Source organism: Phoenix dactylifera, chromosome 5 (genome assembly GCF_051530095.1).
Source record: "Phoenix dactylifera cultivar Ajwa chromosome 5, Ajwa_hap1_PhDact_Kaust_v1.1, whole genome shotgun sequence".
In the NCBI taxonomy this organism is placed as follows: domain Eukaryota; kingdom Viridiplantae; phylum Streptophyta; class Magnoliopsida; order Arecales; family Arecaceae; genus Phoenix; species Phoenix dactylifera.
In genome coordinates this window covers 29,649,794-29,667,528 of record NC_143194.1, presented here as the reverse complement: position 1 = coordinate 29,667,528, position 17,735 = coordinate 29,649,794, and the positions used below count along the sequence as shown (strand labels likewise).

The window sequence follows — 17,735 nt, the reverse complement described above, 5'->3', positions numbered from 1 at the left end:
CAAACCGCAATCAATTAACCTGCGACCGTGAAGGGAACCTCGGCAACACGCCGAGAAAGCCTACGAGCCTACAAGGGACGCCCTACTCCGACCCTCACGAGCACTGCTGGCCTTCAGGGCACGACCGTAATTTCCTGCCCCTCTCCGTACAATCCAAACATATCCATGCCGCCATGCCATGCCATGCCATGCCATGATGAACACAGGCAATGGCGAGACACGGCATCCGGAAAAAAAGCAGAACGGCTTCACGTCTTGTCATCTGTACTCCATTAAATAATCCCGCATCACAGGTTTACAGTACGCACTACACAAAAGCACCCGCACAAATACAAAATTAAACAGAAGTAAAGAGCCCCAGCAACAGCAGCAGGAGGGTACGGCGACAGCAGCAGGCCACTGCAGCACCAGCAGAGACTCACCAATGAGAATAAGAGAGAGAGAGAGAGAGCGAGCGAGCGAGCGAGAAAGTGGGGTTCCATCGCCTAACCCAACCCATCTCAACCCGCTTCTCTTTCCCTCATTCTAATCTCATTTGCTGATTCCCATTATAATCCCTTGAAAGCCCTGCAGCAAGGGCAGCATGCCATCATCGAACCAGAGACAGCAGCTCCGAAGAGGGAAATAGAGAGATTAAAATAGAAAAGAGACAGCGACTGGAATGCAAGACTGATGTACAGAAGGACACGGGGAGAGAGAGGGGAAGAGAGAGAGGAATGCCAGAAAGATGGAAAGAGGAGGGGGGGGGGGGGGGGGGGGGGGGGGCAATGGTGAGATAGTACGGAACGGGCATTGTTAGCTGGTCGCTTTTGACCCCCCCCGCTTTTGGCAAAGCTGATGTTATTATAGGAGGAGGCCGAACAAGACACAGGGATAGACACAGGGAGAGAGGAAGCCAAGGGGTGGGAGGCGGGAGAGAGAGAGAGAGAGAGTGCGTATTAAAAAAAAGAAAGAAAAGGAAAGAAAAGAGAAGTTCTAAGCTCTTAGCCTGGGCTACTCCGCCTTCCTCTGTAGTCTCTTGCTGTCCCTCCACGCGAGCAAGACGATGAAGGTGCATCGCTCCATCCACGCAGCATTGCTTGCTCCGCCGAAGTTCTTCTTTTAGTCCCACACCGGAGACCCCACCCGTTCTCTCCCCTTTTCTTTATCTACTGCACCTTTGGGCTTCTCCGTTCTTCTTTCTGCTTCTCTTTGGCGTGGGGTGTTGGGAGGGAGAGGATGGGGATCGATCTGAACACGATCGAGGAGGAGGAGGAGGAGGAGGCGGCGGAGCACCCGACCTCACTCCAGCCACCGCAAACCCACCACCACCACCGGCGGCAGCCCCCTCATCCTCCGCCCCCGGCTGCGGCGTCGGGCGGAGTAGTAGGGGGTTCTTCTTCTTCTGGGGCCTCGCCGCCGGTGTGCCTGGAGCTCTGGCACGCCTGCGCGGGGCCGTTGATATCCTTGCCGGGGAAGGGGAGAGTGGTGGTGTACTTGCCGCAGGGGCATCTCGAGCAGCTTGGAGACGGCGGCGGAGTTGGGCTCCTCCGTTACGATGTGCCTCCCCACGTCTTCTGCCGCGTCCTCGATGTCAAGCTTCGCGTCGGTTTCTTTCTATTTTATTTCTTTCTCCCATTCTTAGGGTTTGGGAAGCCTTGTGTTGGGCGTTCTTTCCTAAATGTCATTTTTTTTAATTAAAAAATTCAGGCAGAGGAGGCTACAGATGAAGTCTACGTGCAGCTATCCCTCGTTGCTGAAAGCGAGGTTAGGATACTTCCTAGAGATGTTAAAATCCACTTCCCCCCTTTCCTTCCAAATATTTTCGTTTTTCTGAATAAATGCAGGCGATCTTTTATGGAAAGATCAAATTTTGACGCTTTTTATCCTTTTTTTGGTAAATTCGGATTTATTATACCGTTCTACAATAATATTTTTGGTCCTGTTTTGTATCCTGTTTTCAACTACTGAAATGTTTGAGTAACTTTCCATTTTTTTTATATAAATATTGGTTTTATTGTTTATAAACTTGGAACTTGAAATCCATGCTGATGTTTGTGTACAATAAGATTTATTATTGGTTCCACGATGCAATTGGAAATGATTCTTATTTGTGAAAAAAATGAAGCTTTTCTCCAACGTTCTTTTCTGATAATGGTATAGAAGATGTAGAAATGGGTTTCATTGCTGCAGTCCACTTCAGTGTCTTTTTCTTATTTTAGAAAGATACAACTTGGTTCAGGAAGTTGAGCGGCAGTTGCAAGAAGGTGAGGTTGAAGGAGACGAGGAAATGGAGGTTGATGGGGCAAGCAAGACATCGACGCCTCACATGTTCTGCAAGACTCTCACTGCTTCTGACACAAGTACCCATGGTGGATTCTCTGTTCCACGCCGAGCTGCCGAGGACTGTTTCCCTCCCTTGGTAAGTGTGGGGAAATTGTACCTGGTACTCTGTCCATCTGTTGGTAAAAAAAAACATGGAGTCCCTTTTGGGTAAATTAGTACGTCGTTGAAGTTGAAACATGGACAGCCTTGCTCCATGTTTTAGTTTTGTTTTAACTTGTTCTTTTGTAATAAGTTTAATTTTTTGTCCTTCTTGATGTTGAAGAGGTTCATATGTTGTGCCTAATTCTATTTTTCTTTATGTTATTAGGACTATAAGCAGCAGAGGCCTTCACAGGAGCTTGTAGCCAAAGATTTGCATGGCACAGAGTGGCGGTTCCGTCATATCTACAGGGGTATGTTCAGGCAAAGCCATATCAAGTAGTTTACATCCATTATTTGGGAAGAAAATTTATCACTTGTTAAAATAAACTTCATGTTTGTAATTTCCATAATTTTTACCACTGAAAGATGGAAGGAAAAAAGTCCTTGACCATGGTAGTTTCAGTTTCAATTATTTGGCTTGTTTGGCTGCATTAGTTGGTTGTAGATGTTTGATTGACTGCTTTACAAGATATCGTTGTCTTGTTTGGTGGCAAGTATGCATTATAGATCTTTGAACCTTCTAGAACACCTTACATGCAGTTTCTATCATTATATGCAGTTCCCACTTCCCTGTTCGATATATTATATGTTTCACACACTTTAAAAATGATCAATAGAGTGCTGACTATTTTAGATTGTTCTGAAATGGCGATTTGGAAAACTCATGAATTACCAGTTACAATTATCGACCTGTCAAGCATGCTTCCATTAGAAATTTGTGTAGACACTCTTATGTTGTGTTATGAATATGGTGTCATCTGCTTTGTAGAATCAGCTGTGAGATTCAATATTTGCCTGATTATTTGACTGGGCATGATTCTACAGGACAACCACGTAGGCATCTACTCACAACAGGATGGAGTGCATTTGTGAACAAGAAGAAACTTGTCTCAGGAGATGCTGTGCTTTTTCTTCGGTATAGATATTAAGGACTGGTGGAGTGCCGTACGCCTCCATGCCTTTTGTACCTCCTTTTAAATTAGTGTTTCCTTGTTTTTAGGGGTGATGATGGGGATCTCAGGTTGGGCATCCGCAGAGCTGGGCAACTCAAGAGCAGTATTCCTTGTTCAGTATTAAATAGTCAGAACCAGAACACGTTCAGTGCTGTGGCTAATGCAGTTTCCACAAAAAGTGTGTTCCACATTAACTATAACCCAAGGTATGTTGAATATGGAGGAAGTTTTTGCCATGAGGATCTTTGTATGTTTTTCTGTCAGTGCTTCATTATGTGCAAACTGTAAAGTTAAAAATGAAACATGCATTACTGGTAGCATTTACTGATAGTCTGTTTGGTAATAAGTATTTTAGAAACTGAATGCAGCAAACCAAGGTTTGCCATCTTGTTTGGTACCGGTGTGTACTGACCGTACCGTCGCATACCGGTATATGTGGTAGGGGGCGTACCAATTCTCAGTACGTCAAACCAGCTTCCATATCAGATGTACCGATAGTGTAATAGGATGGTATTGGTATGTGGTTTGGTATCGAGATGGTGTACCTTGCAACAAACTCTTCCGGTCCTTATTCCTTGTTAAATTATGAGTGTTATAAATAAGTTAAAATTTTAATTCCAGAACAAATCCATGAACAGAAACTTTGAATTAGCGATATCTTTTAATGTTGGAAATCCACATTTTTATGCTCATCATGTAAATTTATGTAGCTGAGCGTGTGCTTAAAACTCTGAAAGCTGTTCACTTTGTTTGGGAAACCAATTCAAGAAAATGCGTCCAAACTTAATTTTGTTGATGTTGCTTGGGTATGTCTCCAATTGTGGGTATATGCTGAAACTATAAAGGTGAATCTGAGCATGCCAACTAAAATCAAATTGATGCTGACAGGCCTCAAGGCATTTGGGGAAAATGAGAGTGAGTTAGAGGATCCATTAATATAGGAAATTGGAGGCCTATAATGCTTTGTCATGGTAGTGATGAACTTAGTTTCCTATATCAGATCTTCTCTGTTTAAATGGATTGTTTCCAAGTTTACAGGGACTTTGGAGTTTTCACGGTTCTTGAGCTTAAACTGTGATTGAAGGTCTCCATATGTTCCAGTTTTCTTTTAGTATTTCATGACAAGTGCCTCTTTTTTGGATCTTTGCCAGAAATTTTAGAACAAATGTTCAAGAGGGTATACAGTAGGCTGATTGTCAATCATAATATGCTTGCTCCTGCAATAAAGTCTTGTCAACTCGGTACTTCATAGCTGACATAGATGATGGTGATGGTGAGCGTGAGAAATTTTGCTTATTGTATATTTGCTTTAATTCTCATAATCATGCGAAATGCTAGCCTGTTCTGAATCCTCATGTTGAGAACAGTCTTCTATGTTGAACAAACAACATCACGTATCTATTTTATGGTTTATTATAAAAAGTTCTAAAGAAATATCTTTTAGTGTGGCGCCTATTATTATACCAGGTCATAATGTAAGTTTAGCTTCATGTGGGAATGTCATTTACAAGAAGGGTGCCTTTTAGCTCAAGAAATGCATTAATGAAAGAAAGAGAAGCAATTGAGGTAAGTTGAATATGAAGAGTTAAGTAGAGAAGCTTTATAGCAGTCATGCATCGATAGTCATGAATGGGACAAGGGGAATAAAGGGTTTTCCATATGAGGCTACTAAAGCGAGAGACTCTAGATCAAGGTTGGCGGAACCGTTTTGGGCCGCCCGGTTTGGGGCGCTCAGGTCATATCGGTGGTTTACCGGGACGGTTCCAGCAAAGAATCCGAAACACCGCGCTAGAGGAGAAGGGGAAGGAAAGAGAAGAAAAGAGAGAGCAAGTGGGGGAGGGAGGGACAGGGAGAGGGAGGCCGGTGGAGGCCGGTGCTGGTGTAGGTGGCAGAGGCCGCAGTTGATCCCCTGTTTCGTTCGAAACAAGAGTCCGGCCGTAAAAAATTTTGCTTGCCGACTTCACTTAAAAATTGCAATTTTTTTTACGTCTGGACCTTTGTTTCGAACGAAACAGGGGTTCGGCTGCAACCTTCGCCACCTGCACCAGTGCTGGCCTCCACCACCCTCCATCGGCCTCTCTCCTTCCCTCCCCCCTCCCTCTCTTTTCCTCTCTCTTACGGTCTCCTGTGTCGGTACAGGCCCGACACTGGACTCGTACCGCCGGGCAACCGGTACAGTATCCGATACCGGCACAACAGACCCTGCTTTAGATACTATGTTAATGTTGGGTTTATGGTGGTAGTGGAGCATTTAGAGAATAAGATGGGGATGAAGGCAAGATATTTTGCTTTAAAGTCTTAGGGTTGAAGTGGCATTATAGGTTTTTGTAATGATTCGAAATAGGAAGAGTAAAGGAGATAAAGATGTTCTGATGTCCTTGCTGTCTTGGATGAAGGTGCCAAAGAGGTTGGTTGATTTTTTAAAAAGAAAATGATTGATATAAGCTAATTAATATAGATCATGTCCCATTTTAGTCATATAGCCCTGATATCGATAGGATCCATTATCTTTATATGTTCTCATTATGATCATCAATTACTCCACCCTAGTTGACCATATTTTGTATCTCAGTATTGAGGCCAGGGGGATCAGAACTTTGCAAGCTCTTCTTTGAGTAGTGGAAGCTCAGTGACATCACCTACATGTTATATAGTTGGTTAGGATTGACAAAAAAGAACATTAACTTGTCTACATTGGGACAAGTCTTCTGTTGGCCCATTGATTTATAATTACTGATCGATGGCTGTAAAGATAGTGGTGTAAACACACATCCATTGTTCAGATGGTATAGGAAACCAGTATTTTTCACAGGGATGAGACAGATTAGGTATGGCGATTCACTATTAAGTGGTATGGAGATTCACTAAAAAATCTGACTTCAGCAGCTAATATCTAGAATATCCAATACAATGTTCCAGCTATCTTCAATGTGTCGGATCTGCTATTTTACTTGATCCAATCATAAATCAAGTATATTTTTACTGCAGATCTCGATCTCTCAAGGCCAAGTTCAAACTATCTGATTGCTAGAAGAATCCAGATTAGTATCCACCGTTAAGTTGTGGAAATCCAAAGGTGGAGTAAATGGCTAATGACCATAACTATGATAATGAGGCGGGATGCCTGAACAGAAGTGAATGGTGTAAGCTACAATTACATTATTCCATTTTAGATTTTTTATGTACTTTCAAATTTATATAGAGGCTGGATATTGGAAAGGTGTGTGGTCTTAGCTAATTTAACACTCTTCAAGCGTAGGATTTTATTTTTTAGTTGTTTTGGAAATACCTTTGATAAGGATAGTCAATATTTAGGTTTATTTGAGGAATACTTTTAGTACATTTGTTTCAAAGGGTTCTATTAAAAGAAAATTCTTAGATTTATTGGGATTGTGTTTTGATGCCATTTTAGTGTCTTTTTTCCTTTTTTTCCAGAAAAAGGGTAAAGCTATGAGATATTCAAAAATTGTAATTCAAGAATCGGGAAAAGATGTGAGGATTCCTTCCTCTTTTCTTCCTCTTCTTCCTTGTCTTCTACCTCACTTTCCATTTTCTCAACCCCCACCCCCGAAAGAAGAAGGGGTTCTATAACCTCATTCTCCTGTCTACACCTAAGGGGAGGGCAATTAAGAAAGTTACTTTAATTAATCGAGTTCATATAGGATAAGCAAGGTAGCTTAGGTCATGGATGTCAATAAACTGTGTGTATAAGGTAATGTATAGAGCCAAGACTAACATTCAATCAATTTGTCCAAACGAAGCATTTTGGGTGATTGAGATGTATTTATTTTGGCTAGTATATTATGTCAAAGGGTATCCCAAATGAATGACATGCATATATTGACTATTAATATATAATATATTGTATCAAATATCTTTGTATTTGTATGAATCCTGTTTTAAACCATTCCTATATTTGGATAAAGGAAGTCATTCAAGGAGCTTTGTTGGTTGTTTTAGCAACATGGTTGTAGTCATGGGAGACGAACAACCAAGCTTGGTAATAGGCTAGCAATTTGTTTGTTTCTGACTTGTTCTTGTATTTCCCAACGTACTTGCCTTTTTCATTAGAACAGTTTAGTGGCCTGAGTATGACATCTTCACTACATGGCTAGTTTCTGTCCTCCCATATAGTGTTGCTTCCAGTGATTGCCAGAGGAGTTGAAGCACATTATCCTGAAACCATACGAGGTTAGAAACCTGCTAAGCCATTAAAGGCTAGAGAAGCTTGTGTTGCAATATGTGACAAAGGTGACCCATCACATAGGAGCCTGAGGAGTGTGGCTGCTTTGACCTAGTTAGTCTTGAGATGATATAGGACAAGGATTTATTCACTGGCAGATTCTGAGAGTGATTGGCAAACAGTACCTTCAGTTGGATGCAGTAATTCGTCTACCAGGTACAAGATAAGTGTATGAGTTGTCAGGTAGTGGGTGACAGCTGTCATACCTCATGAGCCTCTGTATTCATATTCTCAGGCTAAGGTCAATTGCTTTTAAGCCAATTATTTTTGATATGCCCATAATAGCATTTTATGCAGATCCTCTTAACTGACAATTTCTGAAATTATTAGTTAATTATGAGGTTTTAAGTCCCAGTTTGTATCAGCTTATCCCAATCATCCTGGATGAGATTGGCGAGATATAGGACCTAGGACGGGCTTGAGACACTGGTACTTCTAGATGTGGATCATCCTAGTTGTACTAGTTAGTACCTGCTGGTACAATCTGTCTGTTGACCAGCAACAGATGGTACATGCCAATACTAGCTGGGTTGTGTAATAAGTGGTGCTTGAGCCTCTTTTCTTTTCCTTGCTTGCTTGGCACAGGAGAGGTAGAAAGAGAGAAGGGAGAGAATGGAAGAAAGACAAAGAGAGCTTAGATCTAGGTTCTATTGCTCTATCTCCGTCATGGGCTCAAAAACCTACCCTTATCTTCAATTATGACATAAACAAATGTTAAAAATCTTTTAAAAAATCATTAAAAACTACAAATAAGATAAATAACTTTGTCATCCCAGTGAATTATCAGGATGCCAAGTCATCCCGAATTTTTGTATGATAACATCCCTGTACCATTGTAAATGCTACCAGTCCAGGATCGGGATTTGAAACCTCAGATTTCATTAATATGACCAACTAGAATTTAAAAACATAATGGAAAGTTTCATGTTTAACCCTGAAAACATTCTTCACTTTAGAGCAATTCTTCATTCTTTTTTAATAATGTTTTCTGTGGTAATGAATCACAATACTTTGGTGGACACATTGTTCAACTTTAGTGTTGGTACTAAATTGTCATTCTGTAGTTGCTAGCAACAAGTCACTTTTAAGTTCATCTATAGTTTACTTTCTACATTTTAAGTTAAAATCTTGCAGGTCAAGCCAGTCAGAGTTCATCATTCCTTACTGGAAATTCAGAAAGAGCTTTGGTTGTTCGATTTCTATTGGAACAAGGTTTAAAATGAGAATTGAAAGTGAAGATGCTGCAGAGAGAAGGTTTGAAACAAGATAGACTGAACTAAAACATTTTAATTTATTTCTTGAATAAACTTTTTTTTGCACCTTTTTTTGTAGATACACAGGATTGATTGCTGCGATTGGTGACGTCGACCCAATTAGATGGCCTGGCTCAAAATGGAGATGTCTTTTGGTATGTCTTTATACTCCATTATAGATGCAATGCTTCATTTACAGTGTATACAAGTGGAAGCCTTCTACATCATGATTTTGCAGTGGAAATTATCCTTTTTAATTCTTATTTCTCACTTCATGGCAGATATAAAAGTATATTACCCAATTACGGTCTTAACAATATGAGATCTAGGAGGAAAAAATTGGGGACAGATGTAAACTTTGTTATCTTTTGCATAAAGTGACTGCCCCAGGACTCGAATCCACACCATTACGCTTGTCAGCCCAAACCTTTTATTATCGTACCAAGCGATGACCCCTTCATAACAGATATCCTCTACCAAACTATCAATTATTCATTTACATAAGAAGGGTGATTTGAACAACTATAGTAATTGAATTTTTGAGCCATTAATGCTGAACAATGAAAGAGATGAAGCTTTGATGGATATAGAAAAGGTGAAACAGAGATCGTTAGATTTGGGAAAAAATGAGATAGCAAATGCTAAAAAAATTTTAGTGGTTGGAAGTTACAATCAGATTCAAGAATTTGGCCTGAAACTGTGCTGATGTATTCTTGATAGGATTCTTATGATGGATTTCTTGGGCTTTGAGTGCATAAATAGGGGTTATTTTTAGTGCAAAGGATATTTTGTGGAACACATTAATCACCGGGTTTGCTGAAAGTTTACAGCAAATCTGAGGTTCTGTTAGTCCTATTAAGGATGAGAAGAAAATAAAAGAGTAGTGCTGGGATTCATGGGAGTGATTAAGGATGAAGTATTACGCTTTGCTAATATTATAATGTGTTAATATGCAAGGAGAGAAGCTTAATAAAACAACAAGAATATATAAAGAGAAAAGTGGATGGGTGCCATCACGTCAACAAATTACTTAGGTGTCACATCTAGGGTTGCTATAGTCAATACATTTGAACATGGTCTACAGTAAAAAAGAGAAAACCTTTGCTTTATTTCTCAAACTCTGATGTATGAATTACAACAGAGTTGTATTCCATATATGGGCCCTCATGGATTCCATGCAGCCTCAGGTGTAGCAAACATGAAAAGAAAAGAATCCATTTCCTTAGACGATATGTAAGGACTCTTATTGTCCTCAAAAAAGAAAAAAACAATCTGTCCTTCCTAAATTTGACACAAGAAAGAAACAAAAAGAAAAAGAAAAAGTCACAAGATAAGTAATTTGAATTCCTATAAAACACCATGTAGAAATGGCATCTAAACTTTTTAAGATGTATGAATTAAAAGAGTTGTATTCCATATCCTTAGACGATATGTAAGGACTCTTATTTTCCTCAAAAAAGAAAACTATCTGTCCTTCCTAAATTCGGCGCAAGAAAGAAACAAACAAAAAAAAAACAAAAAGTCACAATAGTAATTTGGATTCCTATAAAACACCATGTAGAAACGCCATCTAAACTTTTTAAAAGTTAAGAATTTTATAAACCAACCTACACAAAAACTATCCAAAATCAGGACTTAAAAAAACCAACTATAAAATTATTCCAAAAAAAAAAAGAAGTTGACTTGACTGCTCAAAGAATTGCAATTTGCACAAAAGTTTACATTGTGTAAAATTCCCGAGATAAAAATATAAAATTTAAATTGCTGATATACTCCTAGTATAACTTACTGATGAGATCTTAAATAAATCTGACATTTCCAGATCAGCAATATTATGAGGTTAAATGCAGAGGGGCGATGGAACAAAAGTAACATAATTGACAATAGTTTCAAAAAACCAAATTGAATGCAGAAAGGTTAAAAATACTTAACCCCCCAAACCAACAAAATACTTGAACCCCAACAGTCAATAAAATACTTAGAGAATAGATACTTCAGATGGTCCTCATTGGCTTGGTAAAAATCTGCTGTAAAGAACTAAGAGATGTGTTCTATTTGTGTTAAGAACTGTGCATAAGCAATAACCCAAATGGTGAAACACACATATTGGAGTGCTGAGAATGAAATGTAAATGTTGCTATCTAGTTTTGGTGCATTGAACTTCCACCTCTTTCCCTACTCTTGAAACAAAATTTCTATTATTATTGTTATTATTTAAGAAGATATATTATCTAATAGGATACAAACATGGTACATGGAGTTGCTAATTCATTGGAAATGAAAATAGGGCTTAATCACATTTGATGGCTAGAGATAATGACATGGTGGGAGATTTCCTTATCTTGGATATTTCTAAGCTAGGTATTAAAGATTTGTGATATATGAAGAATTGTGGTATTTCAGGGGCCTATTTAATCTAAGCATGCCTTTGCGACTCAAAGGAAAATATTAGGAAATGGCAATATGGCCCACTGCGTTGCGTGGTTCAAATGCCTAGCAATAAAGATGGCACAAGCATGCAAGATATACTATAAGTAGAATATTGAAATGGACATGGTGTAAGCAGAACTAATACAGTGAATAATACAATAATAAGAAGGCATAGGACTTGCACAGAACATGGATAGATTGATAGAGAACTGAATATGTAAGGGTTGTGCAGCACAGATTTGAGGAAGCCCCAGTGAGGGAATGTGCACTGGTCTGTGTTAAAGCATCATGAAAGAGCAAGAATACCTAAGCTAATATGGAATTTAGTTTTGAGAAAGGATTTCCAAGCTTGTAATTGCATCAAATGTACCTCATCAAAGGAATTATCAGTGAAAAAAAGGTCTGTAGTTGCAACTTTAGTTGGGACAAGACCTCATGGGTTTGGATGTACATACATGTTTTTATATTAATGCAGAGATACATTGTGTATAAGTTAAACTACAAGCTAATTTGTTCCAAATCCGATTGACATATATTACCGGCCATCTAGAATGTGATTCCTACATGAAGACAATAATGATTTGTGGGGTGTCTACCAATCCATTAAATGGATAAACTGGTAGTTACTTGTGGACCCATTAATGGAGACAATGAATAGTAGGTGTGGAATGCATGCCAAGTTTATTAGTAGGTATTGCATATCCAGATTCCACATTATTGATAATGATCTACACCTCTTAAAGCATGTAGACAAAAATTCAGTTAGTTTGGATATTGGTGAAAACATAAATTAGTTAGAATCATTTTGTCTTGCCAATATAAACAGTATACCTCTTTGCCAATTTGGTGTGCCATACCCACTGATACTCCTGAATCCTCTTATTGGAGTTTTGAGTATCGATATCTTGTAGAACTGCTTGACATTGATGCACATATGAAAGTATCCATCAATTTCCATCTCGAACTACATATTTTCACTCTATTAGCTTCTGATATATACTTTTTCACTTGAGGAGCTGCACTCTATTATTCTGCTTGTTTGGCTAGGTGAGGTGGGATGATGACGCCAGTAGGCAAAACAGGATATCTCCCTGGGAGATTGAACCTACTGCCTCAGTTTCACCTTCTAATGGTGTGTCTCCACCTGGCTCAAAGAGAACCAGAATTTGGCATAACTCAGTCAGTCCAGATTTTTCACTTCCGAGTAAGTTCTTGTTGTATAGTGGAAGCTCTTCCCGTGGACAACTTCTTATCGTTGTATAACATTCGATGGTATATCTTTTCCTGCAGATGGAAGTGGGTATTCAGACTTAGAGGAGCCTGCCAGGTTCCACAAGGTCTTGCAAGGTCAAGAAATTATGGGTTTGAAAACTCCTTATTATTGTAATGACTTAATGAAGTCTCAGATATCCGAAGTAAGAAATCATCAGCTGTCTGAAATTAAAAGATGCATCGCTGATGCAAGCAGCTGCATGCTAGCCGGTTCAGGAAATGGTTTCAGGATTCCAGTTGGCAATTCTGATTTTCCCTACAAGAGCTTTGGAGAATCTGTTAGATTCCATAAGGTCTTGCAAGGTCAAGAAATAGTTTCATCAATTCCGGCATATCAAAGAGCTCCGGCTGATGCCCATATTGAAAATGGTGGATTAAGAGTCTTCAGCCAAGCACCCAGTGCTGGAAGTAGATGGCCTGCATCATTTCAGGAATTCAACAATTTTGGGACGTCATCTACTACATCGTCAGCTCAAGTTTCTTCTCCATCATCTGTGCTAATGTTTCAGCAAGCAAGTTCGCAGCTTCCAGGTCCCAATTTGGTGTACGCCGTTAACAACCATGACAACGGAGAGAGAAGCAATTTATCTGGTTTGTCTGACGCAGGGAAAAAGGCATCCTTGACATGCCCACCCTGTCACATGGGATGCGATTGCATTAAAGAGCATTTTGGAGTAGAGGAAGTTCTTACTTCTGATCATTCCAACAGAAACATACTCCCTAGCAGCAGAAAGAGCTGTAGACTATTTGGTTTCCCTTTGACTGAGGTGAATCCTGTAGCAAATGGAGTGGATGGTACTCCAATGGCAGCTTCGTCATTAAGGAATTTTGAAACATCTTTCGCACCATTAAAGCCGCAAACACCAGCTAAATTGGATGGGCCTAGTTGCACGAAAGTAAGCTCTCCTTATGTTCTGGGTTCTACACCACTCTACAGTACGTTGCTCTTTGGTTTGTTTTAAGATTAATATTGCAGGTTTACAAGCTTGGGAGTGTTACAGGCCGGGCTATTGAGCTCTCGAAGCTTGGTGGATATGATGATCTGATGTGCGAGCTGGAGCAGCTGTTTGATATGAAGGGGCTTCTGAATGATCCACAGAAAGGATGGCAAGTATTATATACTGCTGCTGCGGATGACATGATGCGTTTAGGTGATGTTCCTTGGCAGTTAAGTGTTGCTTTAACAATCAACTTATCAGCTATATAATACCTGTAAAATGTAATGTATATTAAATTTAATATTTTACTTGTTCTGCAGAAAATTTCGTAATATTGCATCCAGAATTTTGGTATACACTCGTGGTAAGGTGGGAGTGGTGGCATGTCGCTGATGCATGCAGTTGCTCTGCTGGACCTTTTTCTGTTGCCGAGCCTCTTCATTTATTTTATGTTTATGCATCAAGAATTCACTAACAGGGAGATGAATCCAGTATTGGATGTGGAATTAAATTATCCTTTTTCTGTAGTTTAATGCTCTTCGTGAGCTTCGTGATATCCTGGGTTATATACTGGAATATAAACCTTTTATTCCTGCCACTGGAATGCTGTATTTATGTTTGCTCAAGGAGCATACTTTCCGTTGACACCTATGGCTATGTGATGGTTGCACGTCTACAGACTGATGATTTAATTAGATACATGTTTTTTTTTTTAAATGACGTATAGCTTATTTCACTTTGGATGTTGGCCAGAATTGCATTGCATGCATGGGGCATTTGGCTTTACTGGCCCCAATGTTTTTTTTTTTTTTCCGTCTTCGCGGTCGTGACCCCAAAACAGAAGCGATAAAGATAGACCCTATTGCAGCCTTGGGAGTTGAGCAGGACCATTCTTCGAGCAACCATCAGTCAAGCCGCTTGGCTCGCCTCGCGAAAAGCGTGGGGGGCTTCAATTCCCGGAGCTCAACTGTTGAAGACATGACCTGATGGATGATATCAGTGAGAGAGGTTTACTTGTTTCTTCCAACTCATTTGTCCATGCTTAATTTGTTAATTTTTTTACATATATTTTCATAAGTTTAACTGAAAAGGCCACCCCACTCAGCCTTACTTGCATCCGCTCTGGCCAAAAGAAAAAAAAGAGTTTTTTTTTTTTCTTTTCGCCCCCTCTGGTCTGGGAAAATAACAATTTGGAGAGAGCTAGAGGTATTAATAGCTCTGGCAGCTAACCATTGGAACTTATCGGACCATTGCTCTGCCCGGTGTATTGGTGAGTACCAGTGCGAGGTACGGGAAGCTCCATACCGGATCGAATCCCAATCCCAGAAAGCGGCCACCGCTCTCATTATTGCTCCCCGGAAAAATGAATCACTCCATGATTGCCTCCGCGAGTTGCATCCCCCATGTGACCTTGTCGGTCCGCACCTCCTTGTTCTGGGGCCCACTCAGATGTTCCCAGCGGAACCCCCTCTCTCTCTCTCTCTCTCTCTCTCCTCTCTTCCGACAGGGACCGGTCCACCCCCTCCCCCCGGCCCACTCGAACCGGAGTCCACGATGGCGGTCGGGACTAGGAACGGATAGGGCTCGCCTCCCAGTCGTACGTTACTATCTTGGATGCCCACGGCTAGGATGAAACATCCTGCTTCCATCAATTATATCCTAACACGTAGCCAATTCACAATGATCCAGTTTAGATGGAAGAATAGTTATCCCTGAGATAGGGATAGTGATCCTGATCCATTGTCCTGGATAAACTGGTCGTTTGCTTGGTTGAACGCGTTTGGCATAAACGACAGATCTACTCTTAGGAAATATACTGTTATTGCTATAAGACGGCCGGTCGGATGGTAGGTCCAAATATCCGCTTTAAATGGTGGCTTGATGTGTGTGCATTATATGCTCACCAAACATCGACGCTGTGCAATTAGAAAATGCCAGCTGCGAAGGTGGCCAGGCATCCCTCGGACTTGGTCTACTCGGTGGACTGGAAGTGGTTATCCTTGTGTACGTGGATGTGTCGCCCAAACACCGAATCTCTCTCGGCTCTTGCGTTGCACAACTAACGGTAGAAAAAGAAGGGGAAAGGGCAAATGCCACTCGCGGCCCAGCCAAAAGGTTCCTCATGCCCCTTCTCCTCCCTCTCTTCTTCCGCTTTTTTGTTCTCTCTCTCTCTCCCCGTAGCTAAAAGGATGAGTCTTGATTTAGAGGAGGAAACTCCAAGTGAGTCTTCTACATCTGTAGCCAAGGATGGCAGACTGGTTCCCATGGACCTTTTGGACGAGTACTGGTTCTTCCACAACGCCCTCCATACAAGAAGGCTCCCTCCAAGGTCCCCACCTTCTCCAAACAAAGGCAAGGAATCGCGTGTAGGGGCTTCAATTCAGCAACAAGCGAGGCTGGTCTCCACGCCCGAGAAGCCCTCGGAGGACAACCGGATTGCCCCTCGTCGCTTGCTTCCAACTCCGCCGCCGCCGCCGCCTCGCATCGGACCGGACGAGGCTGGCCGAGAAGATGCGGCAGTCCCTTCCGAGTCGAGCAAATATCCCAAGCTGCGTCACTCTCTCAGTTCTTTGGATGACCGTCGCCGCCCACAGTACTCCTCTTCCAAGGTAAAAGAACAAGCTTCACCTTTATGCCTTGAACTCTATTTTGTCTGGTTGGTGCTTGGCATGGAATCTGATGCTTCCTTTTTGACATCGCGTCGCGACACATAATCCATATTTAACAAACAAGCTATATGTATATTAAGACATAATTAAATTGTTCTCCCTAAACTTCCAATTAATGTTTGATTGTTTCCAGAGAATGATGACACCTATTCCAAGCATTTCGAGACGCCGACCGCCACGAGACATCCGGGTTGAAGGGATCATCAGCAAGCATTGTGCCGACCAGCATTACCTAATCCAAGAAGCAAACCATAGGAAAGCATTCCAAGAGAGGAAGTGGAAGAGCCTAAGCGATCTTGAATTCATCGAGGTGCAAGGATTCAAGGACTTGGGCTTTGTGTTCGACGAGCAAGGGTCGAGCGCCAGCCTAGCAAATGTGATCCCTGGCCTTCGCGGCAGGAAGGCCGGCGAAGGCGACGACAAGGTGAGGAGACCGTATCTTTCGGAGGCATGGTTCGTACAAGGATCCGCCCCTCCCATGATCCAATGGGTGGATAAGAGATCGGCGGCAGACATTAAGGAGCAGCTGAGGTTTTGGGCCAGGGCCGTGGCGTGCAACGTCTGGCAGGAATCCTAGCACCATTTCCACAAGACGCATCCATCCAGCTGTAATCCATCCTCACTTGTAATCAAACAGTTTGTTTACTTTTCTGAACTGTCCTCTAAGAATAGAGTTATACCCTCTCAATGGCCATCCCTATATATAAAACACCCGGAGGCCGGAGCTCGACGCACTAAAGCCAGGCTTGGCGTTCGAGAAACAACAAATTTTATGAAATTGGTTGTAGGATGCTACGTGATATAGTGTGATAGGCTTAAACATGAGTTAACTGATCAGGTCAAGATTAGACATATGAATTCATTTTAACTTTTGCATAGAAATTACAAGGATAAAACTCCGTTCTAACCCTCCTTTTCTTTCATACAACACTTGGAGAGGCTATTTTCAACCAAAGCAGGTACAATGCTGCATATGCTAAATCACAATAAGGGTTATTTAACGCTAGAGACTAAATTGAAATGTTCAAGGAGATAATCGATATTGGACCAGGTAATCTTCATGCATGGAAGCTCTATACTGAACACCTAATTTAGATTTTTGTAGCATTCCAATGTAGACTTATTTGCTTAGTATGGGAGTGTGGATATGCTTTAGCAGAGAGCTAGCATGATTTCTCATCGGATATAGATATGATAAACTTGGGACCCACGTAGAAATTTCATGTTAGTGCCCCCCCCCCCCCCAGTGTAGTTTTCCATCAGAATTTGCGAAGCAAAATGTTCTACACGTACAATCTGTCTCATTTAATTATCATGGTATTCGATTAGGTAGCTGAAGTAGTCATCATTTTGTGAGAAAGCTGGCATCCACGAGTTAGGTAGTTCACTTATTTTACCCAAATTATACGGTCACTGGTTAATACTTGAGTGAAGGTCATTGCAGCCACTGGTGAGGACGCTCAACTGGATTTGCTCCACTGTCACCGTACATTAGCTGTAAAAGCTCAGAA

The 17,735-nt window shown here is 41.2% G+C and overlaps 2 protein-coding genes across 3 annotated transcripts; both read left to right on the top strand.

Moving 5' to 3' along the window:
- The first annotated feature begins 302 nt into the window (after window positions 1-302).
- Window positions 303-14,204, top strand: LOC103702465 (auxin response factor 15-like). Of its 2 annotated transcripts, none has more exons than XR_603311.6 (12): window positions 303-1,584; window positions 1,690-1,746; window positions 2,222-2,401; window positions 2,633-2,717; window positions 3,292-3,382; window positions 3,467-3,625; window positions 8,797-8,916; window positions 8,995-9,070; window positions 12,393-12,549; window positions 12,636-13,513; window positions 13,619-13,784; window positions 13,876-14,204. XR_603311.6 is itself a non-coding variant. In XM_008784904.6 (12 exons), the coding sequence occupies exons 1-12, from the start codon at window positions 1,219-1,221 to the stop codon at window positions 13,946-13,948; spliced, it is 2,433 nt and encodes an 810-aa protein (XP_008783126.2). In that variant the 5' UTR covers window positions 305-1,218; the 3' UTR covers window positions 13,949-14,204. The 2 variants fall into 2 exon arrangements, 1 of the variants encoding a protein (XP_008783126.2); XM_008784904.6 differs by having other exon boundaries at window positions 305-1,584; window positions 13,594-13,784.
- Window positions 14,205-14,434: 230 nt separating this feature from the next.
- On the top strand, window positions 14,435-17,002 carry LOC103702463 (uncharacterized). Its single transcript, XM_008784903.6, has 2 exons — window positions 14,435-16,164; window positions 16,358-17,002. The coding sequence occupies exons 1-2, from the start codon at window positions 15,646-15,648 to the stop codon at window positions 16,799-16,801; spliced, it is 963 nt and encodes a 320-aa protein (XP_008783125.5). The 5' UTR covers window positions 14,435-15,645; the 3' UTR covers window positions 16,802-17,002.
- Window positions 17,003-17,735: the final 733 nt, after the last annotated feature.